This window comes from Diplotaxodon limnothrissa, linkage group LG6, assembly GCF_057381915.1.
Source record: "Diplotaxodon limnothrissa isolate DT_005_m linkage group LG6, D_limnothrissa_male_GT1.1, whole genome shotgun sequence".
NCBI classification, from domain to species: domain Eukaryota; kingdom Metazoa; phylum Chordata; class Actinopteri; order Cichliformes; family Cichlidae; genus Diplotaxodon; species Diplotaxodon limnothrissa.
This window is the reverse complement of record NC_140601.1, coordinates 2,061,244-2,088,214: the sequence shown is the minus strand read 5'-3', so window position 1 is coordinate 2,088,214 and position 26,971 is coordinate 2,061,244. Positions and strand designations below refer to the sequence as shown.

The 26,971-nt window shown below is 40.4% G+C and overlaps 1 protein-coding gene across 1 annotated transcript; it reads right to left on the bottom strand.

Moving 5' to 3' along the window:
• Positions 1–1,313: 1,313 nt before the first annotated feature.
• On the bottom strand, positions 1,314–25,919 carry dctd (dCMP deaminase). Its single transcript, XM_085355448.1, has 12 exons — positions 25,828–25,919; positions 19,335–19,482; positions 17,281–17,418; positions 15,617–15,805; positions 13,602–13,700; positions 12,887–12,958; positions 11,440–11,486; positions 8,205–8,304; positions 7,326–7,461; positions 6,831–6,947; positions 4,287–4,383; positions 1,314–1,398 (listed from the first exon to the last, which is right to left on the bottom strand). The coding sequence occupies exons 1-12, from the start codon at positions 25,917–25,919 to the stop codon at positions 1,314–1,316; spliced, it is 1,320 nt and encodes a 439-aa protein (XP_085211574.1).
• Between the last annotated feature and the right edge of the window lie 1,052 nt (positions 25,920–26,971).

Here is a 26,971-nt window from a genome sequence, read left to right as displayed (position 1 = left end):
GTTGCCTTCATGAGTGTATTTGTTTATCCACCTTGAGAAATCACGAACACTTCATCTGTGATTGTTGTTTTTTTTCTTACCACTGTTCCTGCTATGGCGTTACCGCCCATCTCTGATGATTACCATCACCATAGCAGGAAAAAACAGTGGTAAGAACACCCCCCCCCCCACACTAACTAAGAATAACAATAACATAAATAATATAATGTGTAACATGGGCAGTATTAATGTGTCCCAGTTTTTTTAGCTGCAGTGACAGTTGACATGGCTGTGAGCAGTGTTTCCTACCTGTGTGGGCCTCAGTGGTGCACGGACACAAAATAAACAAATGATTCGTTTTCACGCGTGTTTAATGAATGAAAGATTTACTGTGGTACAATCAAACATTCTGTTACAAAGGTCCAAAATAACAACGGTGTGCTCTTGTTTCTGACACTTGACTCCAGCTGCAGTAAAGACATTCTTCACTACAGAGGAGGCATTAAAGAGTAGAAGTAAAACGTCAGGGATGGGGTCAAATTTACAGACATTACTTTTGGTAAACAGGTTTGATGAACTTAATTGCAAATAATATTGGCAGCTTCCAGCGTCACACCTCATCCTGTAGTAGATGCAGCTGCACTACATACACGGGGAAATCGTCCTGACTTATCACCAAGACTTAAAACTTGACCTCTGACACCGACTTTGAGGTCAGATGTTGAGGTCACCAGGATTCGACCTCATCCAAGATCTTTAGTCGCTGCACCTACGTCACCTGGATCTGCAGTAATCATATTCACAAAAATACACAATCAGCCTTTCACAGCTTGTTTGCTTAATTAAAACTAGCATTTGGCTCTAATGAGTGATGAGGCTCAGCTGCATGAAGCTAACTCGTATTAACAATATTAAAGCCCAGTATTGTAGAGGTGGCATCAGCCGAGAGGAGGGAAGTAGTGATAAAATACTGAATGCTGAAGCTCCGAGTGCCAGCAGTAATGACAGCATCTCCCAGTCTCAGCTGTGAATGTGAACAAAGGTTAAGTGATCTTCATGGAGGAGAACGAGCCTGGAAGCTTGACAGAAACAGATTTCTGATTTACTCACAACAGTTTGTTCATAAGCCTTATGAATTCCTTGACCCAGAGGAAGTTTTAAAAGAAAAACGTTAAAGCAGCAAATCAAAATATCTAAGATGCCAAAGTCAGGTTATCCTTGAGTTTTCCTTTGGACAAAGCAGGAGGCGAGAAGACAAACACAAAAAGAGGCATCAAAGTCCCTTTGACTCACTGCCTCATTCAACAGCTCCCCAAGGTGAGGCATTTGCACTTTCACTTGGTTGCACAGTTCAGCATTCCAGAGCAGTTAATGGAGCTAAAATCAATGACAATCTCAGTCCTCTTGGGCTTGAACTGCCTGTGAAAACACCAAACACACACAGACTGGTCAGAGACGCACCTTTACACACAGAAAATGCTTAAAGAAAAGAAAATGCACCTTTGAAAGATTTTTATTGGCCTCCTACTCTGATAAGTTATAACAAGGTTCATGTAGAGGTTTGTAACCACAAAAATCCATAGTTCAGCTCACAGACACGTCTTGGGATCTTTTTAAGCCACATCGAGCATCATAACTTGGGTCTAGCAGGTGTTCCTGAAACGGCCCCCGAGTTGCACAGGCCTCCCCGAGTCTTGTCTGTATGATGAGCTTTCTAGAAGTGCAGGGTTACGATACTCGTTTGAAACAACTGTGATACAAACAGTGCTGTGGCTGCAGACAGACACAGCTCTTCCCCTCACTAACAGCAGAGTCCAGACTGTAGAGAACTAATCGTAGCAAATAAAGAGTCGAATCCAGAGCAGCACAGCTGCAACTCAGGCCTGAACAGAGAGGCTGCATGCAGGTCTGTACAAGATAATAAAGTTGATCATTTCTACCTTTACGATTATTTATTAGTGTGTTTCTTATTTTGTTGTGACCAGTTGTGTTCTTATCTTTAAAATGCAGGTGTGATCAGTGCATCGTTCACAGTGAGTGCTCTGGCGGGTACCTTTTTATTTTAGTCTAACAGCAGACCTTATCTACAGCTCATTAGATCTTGTTTTAACATATGGCATAGAAACTGAACATTTAACAGTGTTTCCTGAAAACCCTCTCCTGTCTGATCATTTCCTGATAACATTTACATTTACAATAATTGATTACACAGCGGTGGAGAGTAGACGTTTATCACAGTAGATGTCTTTCTGAAAGTGCTGTAACTAAGTTTAAGAATATAATCCACCCACTGTTATCATCTTCAATGCCCTGTACCAACATAGAGCAGAGCAGCTATCTGAACGCTGCTCCAACAGAGGTCGATTATCTTGTTAATAATTTCACCTCCTCACTACGTACAACTCTGGATACTGTAGGTCCAGTGAACACTAAGGTCTCTAATCAGAAGTACCTGACTCCGTGGTATAATTCTCAAACACGTAGCCTAAAGCAGATGACTCGTAATCTGGAGAGGAAATGGCGTGTCACAAATCTAGAGGATCATCATTTAGCCTGGAGAAATAGTTTGCTGCTTTATAAGAAAGCCCTCCACAAAGCCAGAACATCTTACTATTCATCACTGATTGAAGAAAATAAGAACAACCCCAGGTTTCTCTTCAGTTCTGTAGCCAGGCTGACAAAAAGTCAGAGCTCTTTTGAGCCAACCATCCCTTTAATGTTAACTAGTAATGACTTCATGAACTTCTTCACAAATAAAGTTTTAATCATTAGAGAAAAAATTACCAGTAATCATCCCACAGATGTAATATTATCTACAGCTACTCTTAGTACCATTGATGTTAAGTTAGACTCTTTTTCTCTAATTGATCTTTCTGAGTTAACTTCAATAATTACTTCCTCCAAACCATCAACGTGTCTTTTAGACCCCATTCCTACAAAACTGCTCAAAGAAGTCCTGCCATTAATTAATTCTTCGATCTTAAATATGATCAACCTATCTCTAATAATCAGCTATGTACCACAGGCCTTCAAGCTGGCTGTAGTTAAACCTTTACTCAAAAAGCATCTCTAGACCCAGCAGTCTAATTATAGGCCAATCTCCAACCTTTTTTGCTTTAGTAAAAAACAAACAGTTAAATGTGTAACTTCTTTACACTGACAGAAAAGAGTTTCACTGGTCTGGCCACCTTAGGATCAAAGTGAGCTGTTTGTGGTTGTAAAATGTAAAATGACTTTGATCCCTCTGGTCTATAGGGTTGGTGAAATCTTGATTTGGTACTTTCTTGGGATCACCAGCAGGTGGAGCTGTGGCTGCTCTGCACACCCTTGATCCTATTTTTCAGCCGTTCATCCCAGCTGAGGAAAACGACACGTTTCTCCCGCTGAAACAGGCGCTTTACTTTTCTTTACATCTTCTTTTCCCTTTAAATCAAATACATCAATCATCCTTTTCTGACCTCCATAACAATTCCAACCCTTTCACCACATTTTCACTTGCACAGTTCATTTGTTGTGCTCCCTTCCATGTCTGTCCGCTTAGTTCTCAGATCTGGTGGTCCTTTGTTTATACTGACTTATTGTAAGTCAACACGTCTAAAAGATAGCTGTTGTTGTTAATTGGGGCTATGTAAATAAGCGTACTGTATGTCTTGATGCATGCTCAGTCATCCAGGTAAATCCCACAGTTTGATTGTGTTCATCTGGACGCAGCGCTGTCAGAGGGAGAAACCTCTCGTCACTCATCCAATTTACAAATGCAACCTGAATTTTGTGAATTTGCAGAGTTCTTGGTAACTTTGTAAAGCAATCAAATAGAAATAGAACAAAAATACACCCACTTTAGCCTCTGCACTCAAGAAATGTTTTATTGCAACTGATATAAAATCTGAAGTTTAAGATTTGGATGCAGTTCCACTTACTCGTGCTATTGGATTTAGCATGCATCTATTGGGCAGTCTCAACTACAGTCACAGTATGACAACATTCACAGAGATTTTTCTCTGTACTGAATGAAGGAGGAATTGTGTGAAATTTAGGTGAAGCACCATCATCACAACAACTTTTAAGAACAAGCACAAGCTTTAGTTTTGCTATTTGGCCATAATATCTGCAGCAGTGGGATTCTGCAAGCATGGAAAAGCTTCCTGATACATCCTGAGTTACAACATTCTGAAAGTGTCCGAGACAGACTACTGCAGAAACGTAACCACCGCCTGGCCTGAATTCAGTCTCTGGTCCGGAGTAGTTTGGCCGTACTTAAGGCAACAAAGCATCAGTTTCTCCTTCTAGACTAACGTGTAACTTACCTGCACTCGATCTTTGCCATACTGAGCAGCCTTCTGGAAGCAGTCATTTCAGGTGTGTCATGGTACTTATCAGAAAGATACACCACCTCCTTCAGACCTGGAGAAAGTGAGGGAGGGGTCATAAATTAATCTTATTTGATATTACAGAGGATGGAATATTGCAAATCAATTAAGGTTAATTGATTAAACACTAAGTAACAGACACACCGATGAGGGTTTAACACTTTTTAAATATACACGCTTTTCTGTTCCAAAGGACTGACCCACTCTGCAGCCTGATGTAGCAGTGAATCACATTCTTAAATGTAAAAAAGGCCATCTATGTCCACTGTGAATGACCATTATTGAACAGAGGTGGTGGCCACAACCCACACTCACACTTTGCACCAGGTTACATCGTGTATGTCAAGTTTATTTATAAAGCACATTTAAAAACAACCAAGGCTGACCAAAGTGCTGTACAAGAAAATACAAATATAAAATACAATAAAACACAAGTACATAAAACACCTCACTGATAAAACAATAAATTAAAACAATAAGTTAAAGCAATAGGTTAAAGCTTGCTAAAAGCCAATGAGAAGAGGTGAGTTTTAAGAGCAGTTTTAAAAGTTCCTAGGCTTGTGGAGAATCACAAGCGTGAACCTTTAATCTGACAAGTAAGTCAGGTGATAGGATGTGGCTCACCTGAAACCCCTGGAGGTAGTAGTAATAATAATAATAATAATAATAATAATAATAATAATGGATTGCATTTATAGCACTTTTCGAGACCCTCAGAGCGCTGTACAATTCCACTGTTCATTCAGTCTCACATTCACACTGGTGGAGGCAGCTGCAGGTGTAGCCACAGCTGCCCTGGGGCAGACGGACAGAAGCGAGGCTGCACCACCTCCGGTCAACACCAGCAGGTGGTAGGTGAAGTGTCTTGCCCAAGGACAAAGACAGACAGAGCTGGGGATCGAACTGGCAACCTTCCGGTTACAAGATGAGCTTCCCAACCCCCTGAACCACGGTCGCCCCCTACGCCCTCTTATCACACCTTGGCTCATATGATAACACTGATGACTAATAGATGGTCAGCGACCACTGGGGTTTAAACACTGTTGGTTTGAAAACAGCCTCTCGTCCTCTTGGATGAGAGGCTGTTTTCATCTTCAAAAAACCTAAAGAAGTCAAACTGCCTTCCTTTCAAGCTCCTAAGACGACCACATCCTGGGTGACCGAGTACCTGCACAGACAGCAAATCGCATTGTTATTATAATTTATGTCTTCTCTGAGCAGTCTAAATCATCTAGAACTAAATGAAAATGTGAATAACTGGGTGGTCTTTGAAACAAATAGGGGGAAAGATGTTGTTCTCACGATGTGGTCAAGCATGCTGCAAACACTGGTACTTAGAAAATGTGCCAAGAAGAGGCAGAAAAAAAGAAAGCTGACTGAAACAGATGCCACACACCTCAAACTTTTAAGTACTGGGAGAGAAAAGAAGATTACTGCTACGAAGAAGTCTTAACTAGTCTGAGAAGATTTTCAGAATGACCATAATCAGACAACTGAATGAACAAGGCTGAAAAAGGAAGAATAGCTGCTAAGAAGCAGCGACTGAGCATTAAGGAGGTCAACAAATGTACAGGAAGACTTCAGATCTGTCAGGGAGCTGCAGGTGACTGCAACTAGGTACTGTTCCTGTGCCCACACACACACGCACGCACGCACGCACGCACGCGGGGTTACATTTCTGGAAACAACATGGGGAAATTTGTGAAAATTGACATTGTCTACGACAGCATCTTGTTGCATCATGGAAACCCTTCTGGACTGTTGTGGGCACCAACAAGACAAAGGCCACAAGCAAACTTTAAAGCGACGCCGAGCTTAACTAACCAAGAAAAAGTAACTTTGATTCGGACAGTCCGTCAGTTCAAGTACTCAAGTGTGGACTTTAATTCCACTGCACACTTTTGGGATTTGGTGGATTTGGATGGATCACACAAAGTTTCATCCAAAGCAGGTCGATGGGAACAGCTAGAAACCTTTTGTAAGTCACTAACAAAAGAGCATCACAGCAAGTACAAGAGCAATGCCAGAAAACATGCAAGCTGTTATCAAAGCCGAGAGAGGCCATAAAAATACTGTTTCTAACAAGTTTCTTTGTAGAATAATAGCTGGGCACAAATGGAAATGTGCTTTAATCACAATTTTTTAAATAGTTTTGACTCTACTTGACAACATATTTTAAATCAGTCATTATGGGATGGAGGTGTGGACTTTTAACTGAATATATAACTCTTACAAGGGACAAGTCACAGAAAGACAAATACAGTCGTCTGACTTTGTTGGGTGTCTGCTAGATTTGTTATTCAGACAAACTGGTGATGGCTAACCAATCAGACCATAATAATCCATTATTATTATTATTATTATTAAAAATGAAGTGAGTTCTGCCAACATTGGCGGCTGTGACTCCTAATATTATTACCTGGACCTTCATGAATCAGTATGAATGTAGAAACAGTTACAGTGTGTGCTGTTAATACTCACCTGCCTGAATAATGAGCTTGGCACACTCATTACAGGGGAACAACGCCACATACATGGTGCAGTCCTTCACATCAGCACTGTTCTTATTCATAATAGCATTCAGCTCTGCGTGGCACACTGTGAGACACGACATCGAAACAAACCTCAGTCACTAAAACACACTGCAAGTTTGATAGCACTTCATCATGTAGCCTCTGCTGCCCCCAACTGGCCAAACGTTTGAAAATTGTTCCACCCACTTCCATGATCACAGGTGCATAAAATCACACACAGATAAACATCTGTGAAAGAATGAGTCGCTCAGGTGTGAGGGCAGATGAACAGATACTTTTGGCAGTATGGTGCAAATGTAGATAGGATTTGGTTTACTCCAGACATTCTCCCACACATAAGGTGGATGAAAGCAGGAGTGCTTTGTTACTTTAATGCACCAAATACACCATTTTAAAACAAGCTGTTGTAGAAGAAAGCAAAAATGACAGTGTGCATTCTCACCATAAGGGTATTTAGTGTCAAGCCGGTCATCAGCAGAGCGAGACCATGGCAGCAGGTCATCATTACAGCCATTAGGCATACCATTGTAACCGATGCCCACTATCTTATTCTCCTGGTTCACTATACATGCTCCCACCTGTGAGAGACACCGAGACAGAGGGACATAAAGAGAGGGACACACACAAAGAACTGATTCCTTTATTTATAAAAACAAGACCATCAAATTAAAATTATTATACCACCACGTCCTATTTTACAATAATGCATGCCCCAAATTCGCTCCCTGACAGACTTTCTAATATTCAGCTCACCTTAAATTTGTGTGTGTTTTCTCTTTCTTTCATCTGCATATTTAAATTGGGAGGAAATACAATTTTTGGGGCACGTTCAATTTTTCCCTGTTTTTCTTTCCTTCAGAGTCTGAGTAACTGTGTTAAATAATCATTACATCAACAGTGAACATCACATCTGAGCAGGCCTAAACCTTGTCTCCCTGTTTTTGGACAGCAAGAGGAAACAAACTAAACTAGGATTGTGCGAAGACAGCTTGACAATGAAGGTGACGTTTGACCGTTTTCACATTAAACTATTGCATTAGAAACGTTCCTGCTAATACATTATATTTTAACACAATGGGAGATTGTGCCTTTCGGCCGGCCTGGGAGCTCCTCAGTGTCCTCAGACAGCTGGGGAGAGATGAGCGAGCAACCACACATTCTCATGCCAACATGCAAATGACAACAACAACAACAGTAAACTCATAGTAAAAGACTCTTCTAAACCTGAACCACACCTCAGTTCTGTACACCAGAAATTTGGATATGAACTCATAGTAAAGTATCTGTTTCAGCCCTGACACATAAGCAAACGCAGACGTACCTGGGAGCTCGGGTCTTTGCTTCTTTGTGCTGACAGAAAAGCCACAGCCATGAAGTACTCTGGCCACTCAAGGTAGTCCTCTCTTTTCTTGGTTTTGCCACTATAGAGAAAAAACCCAAGAGATTTATGAAGTTATGTGAGAGAAAACAAAAACTGTCCAATTCTGGTTTAAGGGACTTCACAGCTTTGTGAGCCGTCACTCTGGTACCTCACCATCAATGTTACGATTCAGTTTGTGTTATCTGATGTGTACATTCGTATGTATTAATTGATGAGCTGCCAAAACAATCATTTACATATAAACACCACAGAGTCTCCTGAGTAGAAGCTCAATGTGCATAACCTTTAGTAAAAGCTTGAACATAATGGTTTTCAGTATCAGCACTTGTAACAAGACTGATACTATTCAGATATACACCAATTAGTCACAACATTAAAACCATGTCACTAATACTCTGTAGATCTTCCTCCTGCCCCAAAATCAGCTAAGCTGTCAGAGTATGGAAAGAGTGGACACAGTGCCTGTTGTGTCTGGCACTGGGATGTTGCTCTGGCTGCCCTCTGCAGCAGTTTACAGGGATGGTAGGGTGCCAGCGTTAGTGTCCAACAGACAATGACAACACTGAGAGTTTTTAATTATATTAAAAGATGAATAAGAATTGTATTACTATTTAGTATTGCACATTATTTTTTTAATTAACATTATGAATAATAAAAATAATATTTCCCCCAAAATGACTCACATAAGCCCCCTGACAAACAAACCTCTGTACTGAGCCACAAACGATAACACAAACTACTGAGAGCCACGGGGCTTATGTTTGGAGAAACAAGGGCCAGATGTGCAACCAAAGAAAACTGTCCCAGCAGAGAAAAAGCAGAGGCGGCAGTGTTAGGCTGTGGGAGATGCTTCCTAGTGTCTGGAAAGGGGGAACTCATCGAGGTGGAAGAAATCATGAAGACAGAAGGATAATGGGAAGATGATGAAAGCTTTAAGCAGTCAACAGCAAAACTGGGTCTGTTGTTGCAACAAGGACCAAAACATGTGTCGATCTCGGAAAACTCCACTTCAAGCGAGACTAAACAGATAACCTGGAGTACAGGAAGTGTATTTGGGACTGACGTCACTCCCGATTATCGTGTTTGAGAGAATAAATGTAGAAAAAACGGGATTTAATTTGGTTCTCGGCAAGGTAGAGCCGTGCAGGTATCACTGGGAGCAGCATAATACTTTGCGCTTATCAGGAATAGAGCCTCTGCACACGGTGAGTCAAAATCCACAACAGTGCAGATTAAAGGTTCACGCTTTTACTATTGGATCGGTAACTTGGGGTATGTTCCGACCTTTTATGCAATTTTTTTTTGGCATTCCACAAAATCTCTCCAACTGGGAACTTCCGGCGATGCAGGAACGCACCATAAAACTCGAAACGTCACTAACAGCCCAGTGAGACAGTTTTACGACCTCCGAGCATTAAAAATAAATGTGAAAAACACTGTGACGGACTGATAAATGAAAGACATTGGCTCAGGGTGGAACATATACTAAAACACTACGTAACAGCGCACCACACGCGGACAGACTCAGCTGCTTCTCGGTGGAAATCCGAGCCTTTCCCGTCACGTGTAGAGAAAGGTTACCTGTTTAAACTAGAACGCTGTTGGGTTTCTTCCATATTGTAACAAGTAACTGGTATAAATCCCTCTGACAACGGCAGCCTTTGTTGATACCGCACGATGGTCGCTACGACACCGTGAACCACGTCACAACACAGGAAGAAATCTCCCGCGCTTAAGGCCGGACTGTGAGGAGTTTTTCTGCCCTGACTTTTGCTTCAAAGGACTGCAGCTTCTTCGGTCACAGTGGCGGATCGAGAAAGTCTTACAGGGGTGGGGCAGGGTGGCATATACGTCTTTGGTAAAGTACGTGAAAATCACCTATATGTAAATGGAGCCAACAAAGCACTTTAAAACTATTTATTATATCATTCTCTCCACAGCAGGCTGAAGAGCCTCCTGTAGACCCGCCCACATGTAACTCACACTGGGTTGATTGTGTTAGAGGACAGGACAGTGCTCTTCCTTGATAATTATTCACACAATGACCATATGACACATTTATAGTAAGTTTAACATTAATGACGTTTCTTATTGGCCAAAGGTCCTTGTACCCCCTCAACTGAACTGTACAGATCCACTTCTTTGAACTATGACATTCAGTCATAATGAAAACGATAAACACCCACATCACTAATTATTTGAGCTCAAGCTCTAAGAACATAATTAGAAGGTTAACAGCTGCCATATAAAGAGCAGCACTTGTGAAGTACACTTCATGTCTGTTTGGCACTAACAGGTCATTCATCAGCTTGTGCAGCTACACTATAGAGATAAAATTCAGGTATTTGCAGTCAACAAGCTACAAGGGTATAAAAGTGGCTCATTCTAAGGAGCTCTGAATTCTGAGCACGGTAACGTAATAGCATGGCACCTTTGCAACAAGTCCCTCTCTCCTATATTCTGTGACCAGCTGTAAGTAGTATTACTGCAAAGTAAAAGAGTTCAGGAAGCCCACCAAATCTGTAGCCAAACGTTAAAGAGGGAGGGTCACTGACTGATGAACTCATGGTGCACCAGGACCTTTATTAAGACAAAAGTAACAAAAACATCATGTGAAATCACAATTTTCCATTTTAGTGCTGGAACTGGTGACACCAGCAGACTCTTGTATGCGAGGCTCTCCCAGAGCGCTCTGTTTCTGGTGGAATGCCGTTCAGTCGGACGCAGGTCAGGTGACTGATAATATTCAGTCTTTACCCTAAAAAGCTCTTTGTCTGAATCGTTGTGCTGATAACTTTCTGTTGATGCATTGAGCTGACTGTGAGTGCTCCGGTTTACATCTCTGCATGAATTATATTGATGCTGTCAAACCTTTTACTCCCTTTGATATCTCTGTCTGTTTGTTAAGCCTCACTATTTTTCTCTGATTAAACTCATTAATGGGTGGATATGTACCTGTATAATAAGTATACAGTATACTAAAGTATAGTAAAGCTTTAGTGCACTAAAGCTTTGAGTGTTATTATTCAGTGTGTTGTGGATGATTCAGTGTGCAACAGACTGGAGGTGCTCTTCAGCCTGCAAATCTCACAGTTAAAGAAGTATAACTGCATCAAAACAGCTTTACACTGAAAATCAGGCTGCTTCTACTGCAGAAGTACAATCAGGTACTTACAAGTTGGCAACGTTTTGTATCCCGTCAGTAGCCCATTTACACTCTTCCTAAACAAACAAACAAACAAACAAACAAACAAACAAACAAACAAACAGAAGGTTAAGAAATAAACACTTCAATTTGGACACCTTGGAAAGTTTTCTGTTTTCAAATGACACAATCTCAAACAAACACACACACACACACACACACACAGGTGATGGCAAAGCTGCGTGTAGCCACAGCCACCCTGGGGCGCACTGAGGAGAGGCTGCTGGACACTGGTGCCACCGGGCCCTCTGACCACCACCAGTAGGCAATGGGTGAAGTGTCTTGCCCAAGGACACAAGGACCGAGACTGTCCGAGCCGGGGCTCGAACCGGCAACCTTCCGGTTACAAGACAAACTGCCCACTCTTGAGCCACGATCGCCCAAATAAATAAAATCCAGGAATAATGTTCTCAATTGGTCAGTAAATGGTGATTTCCTACCAAGTTTGGTCTACAAAATAAGTTTCTGTAGTGATAGCAGAGATAAGCCAGAAGTTGTCCTCATACGCCCAAATATGGGCCTTGTACCAGGAAGCAAGTTTAACATACCCAGGGTATCTTTTTGTTCTGGATTCACTGACACTAACATCAGCAATCACGGTGAATGGTCACATGAAGCTGGTTATCAACCTGTTAAGTTACCCTGGCTTTCCTAATCTAGGTACACGCGCGTGCAAGGGGTGACACTGGCAACATCTGACCAATCCCACTGAATACTGAGCAGCAGCTTTAAATGTGTCAGACAGTAAGACTGGAAAAAATCTACTATAAAGAAAGAAAAGAAAAGCTGGCAAAAATGCCAACAGACTTATTCCATTAAATGAACGTTTAAATTAGCATAAGACAGTTTTGTATTTTTTAGCTGCATTCCCAGATGGTGTTGAACAGTCTGATGGAAAGCATAAATATAAAAACATAATTAAGTGTAAGTTTATATCAGTCGCAAATAGAATAAAGTACAAATAGGTGTCCTGAGACTTAATTATAGGCAGTGATTTAATGATTCCACAAAATCCCAGAACACTCCATGTTAGTGACTGAGCAAAACTACAAACATCTCAAATGAATTTTCCTAAACGACTGTGTGATTTCTACCATATCATGTTGAGGTTTCTCTTTAGATACGTGTCACTGTGACTCGCAGCCAAAGAAGTCGTGGAGGTGCCAGCAGGTCTAAATGAATGGTACTTAATTGCATAGACAGCATAACAGAACAGAATTTAAAATAATAACACAAAATTTAAAGTATGGTTAACTCATTCCAATCATGAGAAAGCTTGAAAACATAAGGTTTTCAACTCAGCTTAATTACCTTTTTTTCCAAATTACTCAGTGCACAAACAGTCAAGAAGGTCACATGTCTACACTTTGGTCTATTACGACTACAACACAGGACAGATAAGGAGCAAATTACTCACCTTTGAAGGATCAATTGTGTAACTGGAAGCATGTGATGAGGTAGATGACTGGCATGGCTGTGTATTGTGCACCTAAAAAAAGATGAGAAGGCAAAAGGAGATGCAACTAAAATGGCCATTTTTAAACCATTTGGGTAAACTGGTTGCAGATTACCAATCATTTAGAAAAGGTGGTTTAATTTAATCTGAAAAAGCCGATTCACGAGGTCCTGATTCGATTCAATTAAATTTGGACTCAGATATAAAAATATGGATATGCACTTATAAATGATCAGAATTATAATATATTTCCTGTCTATGTATAAAACCAAAGCTGACACTGTGAGACTTCATCAGAGGTGTGAGCATCACAGCAGAGGCCTTTGTGTCAAAGTGACTGAGGATCAAACAGAGAAACATGAAGCAGATTTTCCTGGATTGGCTTTTTATAGCAGATAATCTTAAAAATATTCTGCAGTAGAACAAAAACGTAAGAAAACCATCAATCAGCATCTGAACATGACCTGATGCTGCTGAAGTGAAGCAGAGCAAAGTTAGAGGTTTGATTACAGACACAGCTGAGAGTTTTGCAATTTGGCATCAAGTTTACATTTGTTCGATATAAATTTGATTTGAATCAGGAAATCAATGTTTTAAACCCACCCCTAATCAATTGCCACGTATCAACAGAATTACAGGGAGAAAAGCAGACGTCACAGCATGTGCACACACCTACCTCTGTATTTCTCTGTTCGAATTTTGTTTCCAACAGCAGGACTCTGCTTATCAGCTTTTCCCAGCTTTCTCTGGATACGGTGACGACTTCTCCCACATTCTGGAAAAGAATATGATAATTACAGAAAAGAAGCGCTCGGGTTATTCTCTTTCCTGTTGTCTATCAGAGAGAAGACTAAAACAAGACTAAAGAAAGGGCAACATATTTTAAATAAGTAGGGAGTATCTTAGCTTTGTCTGTTTTCCTGCCTTGCTCCAGGCGTTTCTCCAGAATACTGACCTTGCTGAGGCCAGACACTGCATAGCTGAGCTTTTGTTACCATCCCTGAGTTTGGACCCAGTGTTTTCAGTTGAACGTTTTTCAATATTGATATTTTAAGCGAAGTAGATGAGCGCTTTCTCATCTACTTCAGTTCTGGGTTTTAGTTTATTTTGCATCCTTAGGGTCCCCAATGAATCTTGTTTCCACTGTGGTCCCTGTGCTTCTGTAGCTTTGTCTGTTTGTGATTCCATGTTTTGTTACTTCCTGTACTTAAGTAGGCTTTTGTCTCCTGTGCTTCAATGTCCAGTTTAGGTCCAGTTGCCTTGTCATGCCTTATTTGTTCCCTTTGTGTCCCTCTGTAGTTACTCTCATCTCCTCAGTCAGTCATGTGTCCATGTATTTTGACCTTTTGTCTGTGTCAAGTAAGCATATGAATGCTCAGTTGTTCTCCCAGTGTCTCCCAGTTTGTTCCTGCCACTCTTCTTCCTTGTCCTCATCACCTGCCATGTTTCTATTGTCTCCATGTGTGTTCTTTGCTGTGTGACTCCTTTGCTACCTAGTGCCATGGTTTTCTCTAATTGCCTAGTGTTCTGTATTCCTGGCGCCAGTGAGCTCTTTATTTTGCATTTCTGGAATGTCACATGCAATAAAGCCGTTTTTGAGTTCAGGTTTTGCCTCTCGAGACCTGCATACTGGGTCCAAAACCTGTCTGCCATATACACCACTCATGGTGTTGACATGTGTTCAACCTACCCTGAACATATCCTCAGACTTTCATGCCTATTAAACTTTGAGACGCACTGAATCTTTTAAGATTTTTTGACATCATTTGTTAAAGAATGTCCAGTATATTGGACATGATACACCCACCCTGCTAGGGAAAACAATGTGCATTTCCCGACTGGTTGTAAGTGACTGCGGGAGGTGACGGTAGCAAAACTTCAGAAAGTGTGACACAAGCTTCAAAGTGAAAGAGCTGTACCCAACATCTCTCAAAGCACAAATGGTCTCAGTTTCCAATTTGCACTTTCCACAGATTCATTATAGCTTGGAGAGTTGCCAGCGAGTGTTTATAAATAAATTTGTTACTTACGGACAACTATGGCAACTATGGGGCGATCGTGGCTCAAGAGTTGGGAGTTCGTCTTGTAATCGGAAGGTTGCCGGTTCGAGCCCCGGCTTGGACAGTCTCGGTCGTTGTGTCCTTGGGCAAGACACTTCACCCGTTGCCTACTGGTGGTGGTCAGAGGGCCCGGTGGCGCCAGTGTCCGGCAGCCTCGCCTCTGTCAGTGCGCCCCAGGGTGGCTGTGGCTACAATGTAGCTGCCATCACCTGTGTGTGAATGGGTGGATGACTGGATATGTAAAGCGCTTTGGGGTCCTTAGGGACTAGTAAAGCGCTATATAAATACAGGCCATTTACCATGCTTGCCAACAAATCAATCACACGGTGCTGTTTGCCAACTGGTGAGCGAATCACAGGTCTGTCTGACCGGGGCTTTACCAGAGATGTTCCCATCAACCTCGAGTAACCACTTGCAATTGGTCAGGGAGTACCCAGTTTCCCCCTCACAACCGGTACTTGCCAGATGGCCACTGACTATCGTCAAAGCCTGTGTGATTTGGGCCTTATTCATTTTATTCTAAATTATCATCACGATTTTCACGGGTGGAGACAAGTTAATGTCACATGGTTAGCAGTCACGTGTTAGTAAAATCTCAAATAACCAACATCTGTCACAGGAGTTCACTAACATGGAGGCTGTTGTCCTTATCCTCTTTTCCTGGCAGCTCTGCAGCGTCACTGCTGGAAGAATCAGGGGAGTGTACGTCACCAGAGGCACATGTTCCATTATACAAGGACAATGGTTCAGTATGGGAGGAGTTTGTGGGAGATGTCATAGGATTTTCCATGTGATGTATGACAAATGACTTCCTGGATACCTAAAATAGATAAAAACACAACGATCAGCTGTTAATGTTACATTATTATCGTCACGCCTCTCTGTAAACGTGATCCTCCAAACATCTGTGAACGGCTTTCAGTTAACAAAGACATGACTTTCTTTGAGTGCCTGTCGCATTGAGTAAACTGCATCACTGATGTACAGTTGTGTACAATGCTATGCCATTCTCTGGACATCAGCTGGTCATGTACGACTTCACACCAGACTTGGGTGCCAGAGCATTCGACTCTGGGCTACAGGACTGCTGTATGGTAACCGTTTCTCACACTGTGAGGTGGAACTATGGGCTGTGACTGATGAAGCTTCCAAAGTCCACAAGAACACACAAGTACGCATATTGATAAATGGCCCACGAGTGGGGTTGAGCTGTACCATACAGTGGAAGAAATGCATATGTACTTTATTGTTACCATTTTTTAAACTGGCAAAAACAAAAAAAAGCACATGGGTGGCAGTTCTGTTTTATTTTTTAACTGGCAGGTCCACTGGCACGATTATTCAGCAGCAACCACCCCATCTCATGTCCATAATTTGTCTCTTTTTTCCACTGCTGGAGAATATCAAGGCAGCTCTCTGATGTTATGAAATGTATTGAATGCCAATGAAGTAAATGACAGTGTATTTGACCACTTTAGCACCTCTGCTGTTTTCTGTGTGGCTGCAAACTGTGGTACAAATGGTATTTCTATTTATCACTGTGAGAACAAACAAGTCTGACTTTTAAAAGTCAACACACTTGTATTTGGTTCAGAAAAATCATCAGAAACATTCTTAATATTAGACTTTTTTGGCCTAATATATTCATCCTATACTACATATGATTTGTGGTGAGTATGTAACAGTTATAGTTTAATGTAGTAACTAATAATCAGTACATTACACTGCTGTGTTACACTGTTACTCAGCTGAATTGTGTGTGTCTCAGTGGTTTGTCCTCTGAGCCATTCAAATGTTTTGGGGGGGTTTTTTCGGGGCTATTTTCGGGGCTTTTCTTTATTTCTTTCACTGTCCTTTCTTTACTGAGACAGGACAGTGAAGAAAAGACGGGAAAGCTGGGAACGAACAGGGAGAAGACACAAGAAATGGCCTCAGGAAGGATTCAAACCTTTGCCTCTCCAGTAGGCGTGCAGCATATGGGTCACCTACTTGAACCAGTGAGCTATACTGGTCCCTGTGGAGATCCTGTTCAGAGTAGTTAACAGTATTTTTTTACTCAGGAATAAAACATTGAGCAACTCTCTGTACCTTTGGATATTATTATATCTTGTGACAAGTCATATATTAAATGTTTGCTTTGAGAAACTTGGAGTGAGAAATGACTGGTGTAACACAGTGTGCCACTTGTGACCCAGCAACAAACACAAACTCAAACACACTACAGAAACTTCTGGAACAAGCGCTCTCCATTTGAGGCAAATACATGGAAATAAAAACAAATGGCAGGTTTCGTACCTTCTTCAGCTGGCTGTGTTTCTGCAGGACCAAATTAATAATGTCACAGATGACAGAGATTTTCCTTTGAGAGAAGCCCCACTGCAGGAACTGCTGCTTGGTCAGCAAGGGCTTATACTGGAAGATATCTCGTAACACCTTGACAGACAAAACGGAGACAGGAAACACACTCACAAAGCTGGACACATTGTTACAGGACTGAATGGACTTTCTTATAAAGCACTTTTCTACTGTAAATGGGATTAAAAGTAGAGAGAGCGGGCTCGCTGTCTGCTCTTTGGTCAGATGGAGGCAGTGTACACAGTACGTGCTACAGCCAGTCTGTGTGTACTCCTGCTGTTGCTGGTCCACGATGAAGAGTGAAGCACATACTGACAGTGATGAAGAGTGAAGCACATACTGAGCTGAAGTGTTAAAAACAAAAAGATCTAAACTGCAGTCTTTGCTGTGCTTTTCATGCTTTATTTTTTGGTGTTTGCTGTTTTTTAGCACTTCTTTCGTTCCCAGTGAACGTTATCATTATTGGATTAAAACACACATGACATTATCGAGCAATGCTACATTAGGCTTGTGTTTAGGAATGGGCACGCTATAGCTCTATTAGCTATCCCTTGTGTAACATGTGTTAACACTGTATGTAAACCCTTTAATTTCATATCTATTCTTTACATACCTGGTCAACAAACCTTTTCTCTGCACCCTTGCTTGTGACCATGGCTAGCTTTCCTTACTTTGGCTTGCCTTCCTTAAAGTGTAGCGTGTGAAAGTATAATATCTACACATGTGGAAAATACTGGCAGTGACCAGTGGTACCGCTCAGCATCCTCGTAGATACACCTACAGCATCAGTTTCAATACCCTACATCACCCTGCTCTCAAGTGATCTCATTCACACGATTTTCAGAAACCGTGACCTCTGACCTGGAGGTAGACATCACTGATATTCAAACTTGTCCAAGGTTTTGGTAGAAGGGTGACGACAACACCCCACCAGCTTTTTACTACTGAGAGGTAAAAACTACTGACAAACGATGTTGTATTATTTTAAATGTGTCTCACATTATCCTTACAAATACCAAGCTACAGCCACAGACAGCTTTGTGTCAGTGTTTAGCCTCCTGCTTGCTGCAGCGCTCTGACATCATCAGATCTACTCTTCAGTGCAATGAAATTATAAGAGCTGTTCTTATCCATACACCTTTTCCTAATATTTAGCATTTCTTTATATTTATTTTTTTCCTTTCAGTAATAACTGCTTTCCTCACACAACAAAAGGCTAACTGTGTGATTACTGAACGTAACATAACTCAATGAATGAAGCATGACAGGATTTGGAAACAAACAACAAGGTGAACCAGATAAATGTTCTGTGTTGTAACTAATGTGGGTGAGTTCCTCATGCTTTTCATTCCCTATACCAAACATACTGTTTCTTAAGTCTGTTTGTGTGCATCCTTTATTCCTGTTGTTGCATCCCCGTAACAATGTTTAATCACAGAAACAGGCCTCACACAGAGTAACACAAATAGACCCATTTTCTTGGCAATGGTAGGTCAACACTTTTAGGTCAATACCATCTTTGAACGGTTGTCATATAGTGCTCTGCAAAACTCTTAAGCAATCCTTCATTTCTTTCTTATTTTTTATTCCAATAAGCTTCTGTTCATTTCTTAACAGTGGTCTTGAGTAATAGTTCCTGAGGCCTTTTTCTTTGAACGTTGGCGGCTTTTTCATTCATTTCCACTCAAGTCCTTGTATCTGACCATTTTCAGAAGAATGGTTTTTCTTTGTTAAGCCTCTTAACACCAATCTGTAAATCACTCGAGCATAAAAAGCGGCCTAACTCGAGGGATGAACCAGTGCTTTGTCAACATATAACAGAAACAAAGAATCAAACTTAAATTGTGTCTAGCACAGACCTGACAGAGGCATCTAACCCGAGGGCGCAGACCTCAGCACTTTTGAAGCACGGAGAAACAAGGGGCGGCTCAATCAGTATAACAGTTTTTGCGCATTAGCAAAAAGACAACACTCTAAACACAGGAATTTGTTACCTTATAAACGGCCTCTGTAAAGCGGAGGTCAGTTTTACCCGTCAGCTCTAAACCAGCTGCCATCAGTTGCTCAGCAAAAGGTGGAGAGAAGGAGGTGAGAGTGAAACTCAGTATTGGCAGAAAAGCTGATGGATCTCCTTTGGACAGCCTGGCAGAGTAACACACAACAGCATTCACAGCATTAGAGCAGATACAGAAATCCATCTGCTGTGCTGATTACACATTCGTCGCTTTTCAGAATCAGGTCGTTCAGAACATTCAGATTTACATTTTGTTCTTTTTTTATTCATCTGGTATATCTGATATGTATTTACACAGACCTGACAGAGGTACAACCATCTGTATTATGTGCAAATTTACATTCAACATAAATACTTACAGAATATGTACAAATTCATGCAATCATGCAATCCTGCATCTTCCCAAAATGGTAAATGTAGTATTATGGGGTATTACAGGCTTTTGGTTGTTTTGTTATTACATTATTAACATACATTCACACATACTTAATCATGTAGAACAAGCCAAGTATTTTCTTACTATTTCTTACAAATGATTCCAAGAACCGTGAAATGATGGGCGGTGCTGCCAAAGCTGCAGAATACACACATGTGCTCTGATACCAATTCACAACCTCTGCTTAACTGGAACCCCGGTGTGAGGCTGACACTTGGTCTGCATGGCCTTAAGTGGCAAACATTTATCTTTCAGTCTTCACAAAGAGCAGCCAGTCTATTGCCAGAATTGTGAACAACCTGCTAAGGACCAAAGTGCTGAACAAAAAAAACATACTGGAAAAACCTGGAAGGTGCAGAGATATTTCTCAGTATTGGGTGGAGCATGTTAGAAAAAAAAAAGGGCAAAAAACCCCCAAAACAAAACAAAAAGAAACATTGGACCTAACATTCATTTGATGCACAGGCAGGGGTGGAAATTAGCACTCGCCACTGGCGGGTTTAAATTTGAACAGAAAAATACGTTCAATTTGAGATGCGCCTGGGTTTCTGCTATCTAAATGCCACTATGCGATCCGAGCAGATACTAAAATGTGACGTCGTCAGACTGGCTGGTCAGTAGCGTCACACGATGAGTCATGAGAGCGTCCTGTTCACAAAAATTAAAACTGCCATTTTTGAAACCCGGCAAGGGGAGAAATGGCTACAAAAAACAAGTCGATCCGAGGAGGTGCTAATGGAAAAGGGGCTCTGGAAGGAGGAGGAAAATTTCAACAGTAGCTTTTGAAATGTAGATTTACATTTCTGGAGTTTAGTGGGACGAGTCAAGGGAAGAACCCAAAGTTAAACTGTGATTTTTTTTTTTTTTAACGAAAACGTGAAACAAGCTGACAATGGTGAGCTACACGACTGGCTTGTTTTTGATGAGAGCAGCCAGTCAGTGTTTTGTCTTTCGCCCGTGCATGCACACACACACCCCTACTATAAGCCTACAATGAGAATAAGCATGTAACCTATGTAGTTAGGTCAGGTATTATTTACATGTATAATATAAGATTATGCCACATGCTGACTGCCTGTTGTAAGATTTAATCATTGGGATTAATGTGCAATGTTTGACTTGGTTCTGACCTATTGTGATAAGCCAAAGAAAAGGCTAGTCAGAGTGCTGACTGGCCTTTGGCCAAGACTTTTGTCGGTACCCGTCCCTGCAGCTGTGTTTGGCCTGAGGACGGGTGGGAAAGTTACCCAGCAGCAGGGGCGGGGATACTGGTCCTATATTAGGGGACCAGAGGACACCCCAGCACTCCCTTTTCTCCTGCTGCTGTCCATCTCTGGGTCGCTCTGCTGTCTGTGCACCCCGGGATTTTTGCTTTGCTTGCTATACTCTGTATGTATTTTCTTGCTGTTCATATGATTCAGTGTAAACTCTGTTCCAAGAATTCTCCTCTTTTCCAGCATCTTTTTGACTGCCTTGATTTTAATTGGATCTAAAAAAGTTGGATCTCCACATCGTCGGTGGGATAAGGTTATCAGGATGGCTTCAACCACACTACGTAGAACGTGTTAAAATCTGCAGGGTTCATTTTGTGACAACAGTGATACCTAGTGTTTAACTGGCAACATCAAGGCGATCCATTCAAGCTCAGTTAAACTAAGAGGCTCCACTCACAAAGATTATTGTGCAGCTTGGGGGGAGCAAGTGTCAGGTAAAGAGTAGGGGTGGGGGAAAAAAATCGATACTGTGTAGTATCGTGATATTTTGTTTGCTAATAATGTATCGATACAGGAACAGCAGAAATCGATATTTTGTAACAAAAAAGGTTTTTGTGCTCTGATTTCAGAGCATGTTGATCCTTTTTCTGAGCAAGAATCCTGACATTCCTTCACTGTCCAAATGTGTTTAACTTGTTTTTTGGCAGCAATAAACATGACAGTTTACTTATTTTAATTTAAGACATGTTTTATTTTAATTAAGTTTAAAACTTTTTTTATTTAACGTAAAATTATATTTTGTTTTAATTTACTTTCAAATTCTTCAGTTGCTGCAGGGGCTGCATAGTTTTCATATTGCATAGTTCAGAATAGCTATAATTGTACCAGATGGTTGCATTCAGTTAAGTTGGACTAGACTGTAATACAAACCGTTCAGTTTGTCAACAATAAAACTGACTGAGATGAGAGAAAGACTGAGTGTGAGACTTTGATATTAGATAAAATGAATATTGATAAAGTTTTTTTAAAAATATTTTTCATGTACAGAATCTGAATATCGCAAAATATTTCAAAAAATTGCAATAATATCGTATCGTGCATTAAGTATTGTGATAATATCGTATCGTGGGATGTATGGTGATTCCCACCTCTAGTAAAGAGTGGGCTGTCTTTCTTTATGAAGGCTGATGGATTGATCCACGGCTCCACGAGCCCACCTGTCAAAGTGTCCCTGAGCAAAATACTGGAACGGCTGCATCCATTGGAATGTTATCTAGCATTTATGAATGGAAATTAAGTAATACGCTTATAATATTCATAATAATATGCTCACTAAAAAAGACAAATATTACTAGCAGTAATTGGAGAAACGCTACAGAAGAAAATGTTTAAGAAAGCACTGGCAATTCACAAAATATCACATTTCTGCAATGAAGAGAAGGAAGGAATAAGTCAAAGAAAAGAGACTTAAAACAAAATCTATTTTATTCATGAGCATGAGAAGTTCACTACTCTCTGAATTAAATCTTATTTATTAGCATTGGCTATGGGTGCTTATTGTCGCACTCAAAGTAAATGGATGGAGCAACGCAAAAGGAACACCAACTGGAAAAAAGAAATCAACCACATACATAAACTTAGAACGAACAATGAAAATATCTGAAAACTCAACAAATCTCTGTCGTTATTGAGGGATTTTACCAAAAGCTACAGTCTGAAAAAACTTAACCTTTCTTTACACAGATTAAAATGAGGGCACAAATTATTGACAAAAATCAATGGAAATGATGTGATCAAGAATTATCTCTGAAAGAACTCAAACAGTTTATCAGTAAACTGAACAAGAAAAAATCCCCAAGTGATGATGGACTCACTGGAACATTTCAGAGGCTCTTTCAAGATCACATCACTGACTTATTAAATGTTTTAAAGGAGGCCACAGAAGCTTGTAGGTTTCTTTCACCAATGTGTCGGGGCTTAATTACACCTGAACCTGATAAGAATCAAATGATACAAAATGATAATTGGAGGCCAGTTACACAAATTAACAATGATGTCAAATTACTATCTTATATTTTTACAGAAAGACTTCAATTCTGTTTGGATGCCATTATAGTTGAGTGTTAATCAGGCTTTGTGCAAGGAAGACAATGATGCATTTGAAGGGATCGTCCATCTCAGGCCAGGAAGTTAACAGATGATACAGCTATCTCCTCGAAAGATGAGTTTCAGATTAAAAAACTGTATTAATGCTTTCTCTGAAGTATCAGGTCTTACTTCAAATAACAAAAGGTGTCCTGTTCCCTCTCAAAGAAGCTTGTATCCATAAAGAAATTGAAGGTATTCCTGCCAAAGAAGTAGTAATGACCTTATCTGGGGATTCATATTTGTCAATATCAGTCTGAGAGAGAAATATCTCATTTTCAGCATCAAATTCAACCTGAACTGGATCAAACGTGTCATTAGAGACAAACATAGATTCTGGTATTTAATACCAAACCTTATTTTTAAACATAGAGGGACAGAATCCCTTCTTATGTAGCGCTTTACACAACTTGCCTCATTCGCTGCCATTTGCACAAACACTTTTTTCTATGCTCTTTCTACACAAGTGCTTTCTATCTAACATTCACACACATTCATACTCCGATGGATCATTGTGAAACTTGGTATTAGTATATTGCCCATTCAGACTGGAGGAGACAGCGATCAAACCACCAACCTTCTGATTAGAAGGTGATCTGCTCTTCCTGCTCACCCAAACAAAACTCCAATTCCGTTACAAGCATTTTCATGCTGGCTTCATCTTTACAAACATAATTTTTCCCGACATAAATCTCTGATTTGGAATAACAAATGTATTAAATACAAAAAAATATTTTATATCATAGACTTCATTAGGGCAGCCCGGTGGCATACCTCACAGCAAGAAGGTCCTGAGTTCAAGTCCATCACCTCGCCGGGCCCTTTCTGTGTGAAGTTTGCATGCTCTCCCCGTGTTTGCGTGATATTCTGGGAGTTAGCGGGGTTAGGTTCATTGGTAATTCTATATTGCACATAGGTGTGAATGTAATTGCAAATAGTTGTATGTTTCTATGTGTTGGCCCTGAGACAGACTGGCAATCTGTCCAGGGTGTAGCCTGCCTCTCACCCTATGGAAGCTGGGATATGCTCCAGCCGCCCCGCGACCCTGAAAAGGATTAGCTGAAGAGGATGGATGGATACTTAATTGTACTTCATATCAATATTGATTACATCCACCTTTGTTCTAGCGTTCGTGTCACATACAAATGATGTCACGGGATGGTCGACTGCATTGCTATAACGACCTCAGGCACATTAGGCTGTACTCGATAGTACATGTAATGGAAACATCAAATGGTATGCTTCTCTCCAATGAAGAATTTTGTCTACATCTCAATTTAGCTATAAATCATGACGATGATGCTAAAGTATTTGGCTCAATACCATCAGGGGTTTGTATGCTTTTTAAGAATAAACCTAATATCCCTTCATACCATATGCCGTTGGTATCTCCAATACAAACTGTCATTGGTAAGATATGCTTATCTAAGTATTCTGAAAACAACAATAAATCTATTAGACCTTTATTTCAGAATAGCATAACCAGGGCTGCACATAAGTGGTCCGCGGGTGAGCATTCGCTGTCAAAATAAAAAATGCGCACAAGATAAGAAGTTGCAACGCGTGTTTGCGTACATAAGATTTTCTGGAGGAGGACAGACATTTGTTTAGAACTCTTAAAGATGTCGAAGAAGCTCCTTTAAGCAATTACTGTGGTGTTCCTCCACCTCCAAAGAAATGTCAGGAGTCCGAACCACAAAAGAAGCGCGTATTCTCAGAAAAGTGGTTGCAGGAGGTGAGCTGGCTTCAAACAAATGATGAACGCACAGAGATGTGGTGCAGAATATACATATATATTCTAAGTTTGGAAACTACCTAATCAGTTTTTAATTACCAACAAAGTTAAAGACATTTCTTATAAGGTAATACACAGAATTTACCCATCTAAAGATTATCTTCAAAGCAAATTCAAGTTAGACATTGATGCAAACTGTAGCTTTTGTAAGACTTGTAAGGAATCTGCTATGCATCTTTTTTGGTTTTGTCCCCTTGTACAAAACTTCTGGCAGAGATTACATGTCTTCATCTCAGAAGATGGATTTAAAGGTTTTGTACTATTTTGGAAACATGTATTATTTGGTCCCCACAAAAACCAAAGACAATTCAACATAGATATGATTAACTTGTTAATCTTAAAGGCTAAATTTCATATTCACAAATCCAAATGTTTAGGAAGACATCCCTCCTTTTCTATGAGTTTTTGCAATATCTTAATTCAATTAAGAAATCCGCTAACCCAAAACTATGGTTGTATGTGGAAAAATGAAGATCCTTCAATCACCGCTCTTTGGTTTAATTAGATAAACTTCTCCCCCTAGCGTATGTGTATTGTATGTTCTGGCTAATGTTTGTTTGTTTCTGGTACAGTTTCTGTAAGTACAAAACCTTTAATGCAATACTGTTTCATTTTACTTTGTATTGTACCAATCTTTAAATAAGGATCTTATTTAAAAACAAACAAACAAAGAAGATAGGAATGGAAAACGATGGCGTCGAGCCGAATAGGCACTCTTGGGAACGAGCTTTGTACCCTTTAGCAGTAAAAATGCTACAACTGAAGAGCCGTGGTTTTTAATCAAAGTGTTTTTCTTACACAAATTACTAATAAAACATTGTAACGCGAATACTGTTAGTTTGGATCTCTTTAGTAACAAGGGACTGGCGGTGGTGACGCTTACCCATTGTAGTCGACGTATCCCGGGTACTTGATCACTCGCAGGAGAGCTTCCAGTTTACGGAGATAACCTTGAACATCTCCAGTAGACAACATTTTAAATAGATGTAAAAGAAAGAAGAGCCCGTTGATACCAATCCCCGCTTTATTCCCAAAAAGGTACGAAGGAGTTTCTCTGTTGTGACAACGCCAAATTTAAAGAAGCCGAATTGATTGTTTAAAAAGTCGAAGCTCTATTAACACTCCTTTATCCTCTTTTCCACAAAGAGACATAACTCGTATGAATCATTCTTCTGCCGCTTTTCCTTTTCCTTTAGCTAGTTTTGTTTCTCCCGGGTCGTCAACAACGCGACGCTCGATTGGCTCTTCTTCTTCTTCTTCCTTAGTTATTAACGGCAGCTTGCATCCAACAATGTTGCACTACTGCCATCTCTTGGGCTATACTGCTACATCATTTCCTTATATGCTCCTGATGACTTTGGTACTTCTCAGAAACGAAATTCCTTTCCCTTCATCATGATTTAACTGAGCAACCACATTCTCAAACTTCAATTCCCTGTTAGTATCCATTTCTACACTCGATATTCTTCTTTGATTGACTTATTTCCGGCAGCTAATAAGCACACGTTCTATTGTTTCTATAGCATTACACCGATTACATAAACCAGCTAGATGTTTCCCCATGTTGAAAGGAGTGCCATTCAAAGAGCAATGACCTGTTCTTATTCTATTTATTATTATCCCCTCCGGCCTACTTATTCCTCTGTCTTGTAACTCCAACTGTATTTTATACAGTTACCTTTTACCTCATTACTCCACACCATTTTTCATAATGTACTATTTTCCAAACTAATATATCTACTAAAATATCTACTCTTGTAATAGCTTCCTTAGCCAGCTTATCTGCTCTTTTGTTACGCTAAATACATACATACATACAATTCTACACCACATATACTAAAAACTAAATTGATGTTCTTTTTTGAAATCTTGATATTTTATTTTATAATTCAGGAGCCACTACTGCTACACCAGTTGTTTCAGTTTTTGGCTCTTTCGATCCATCTGTATAAATCTGCAAGTAATCACTCTACTTGATCTCTACTCTGTTATAAAATTCTTAACAAATATCTGTTATATTTCTTCTC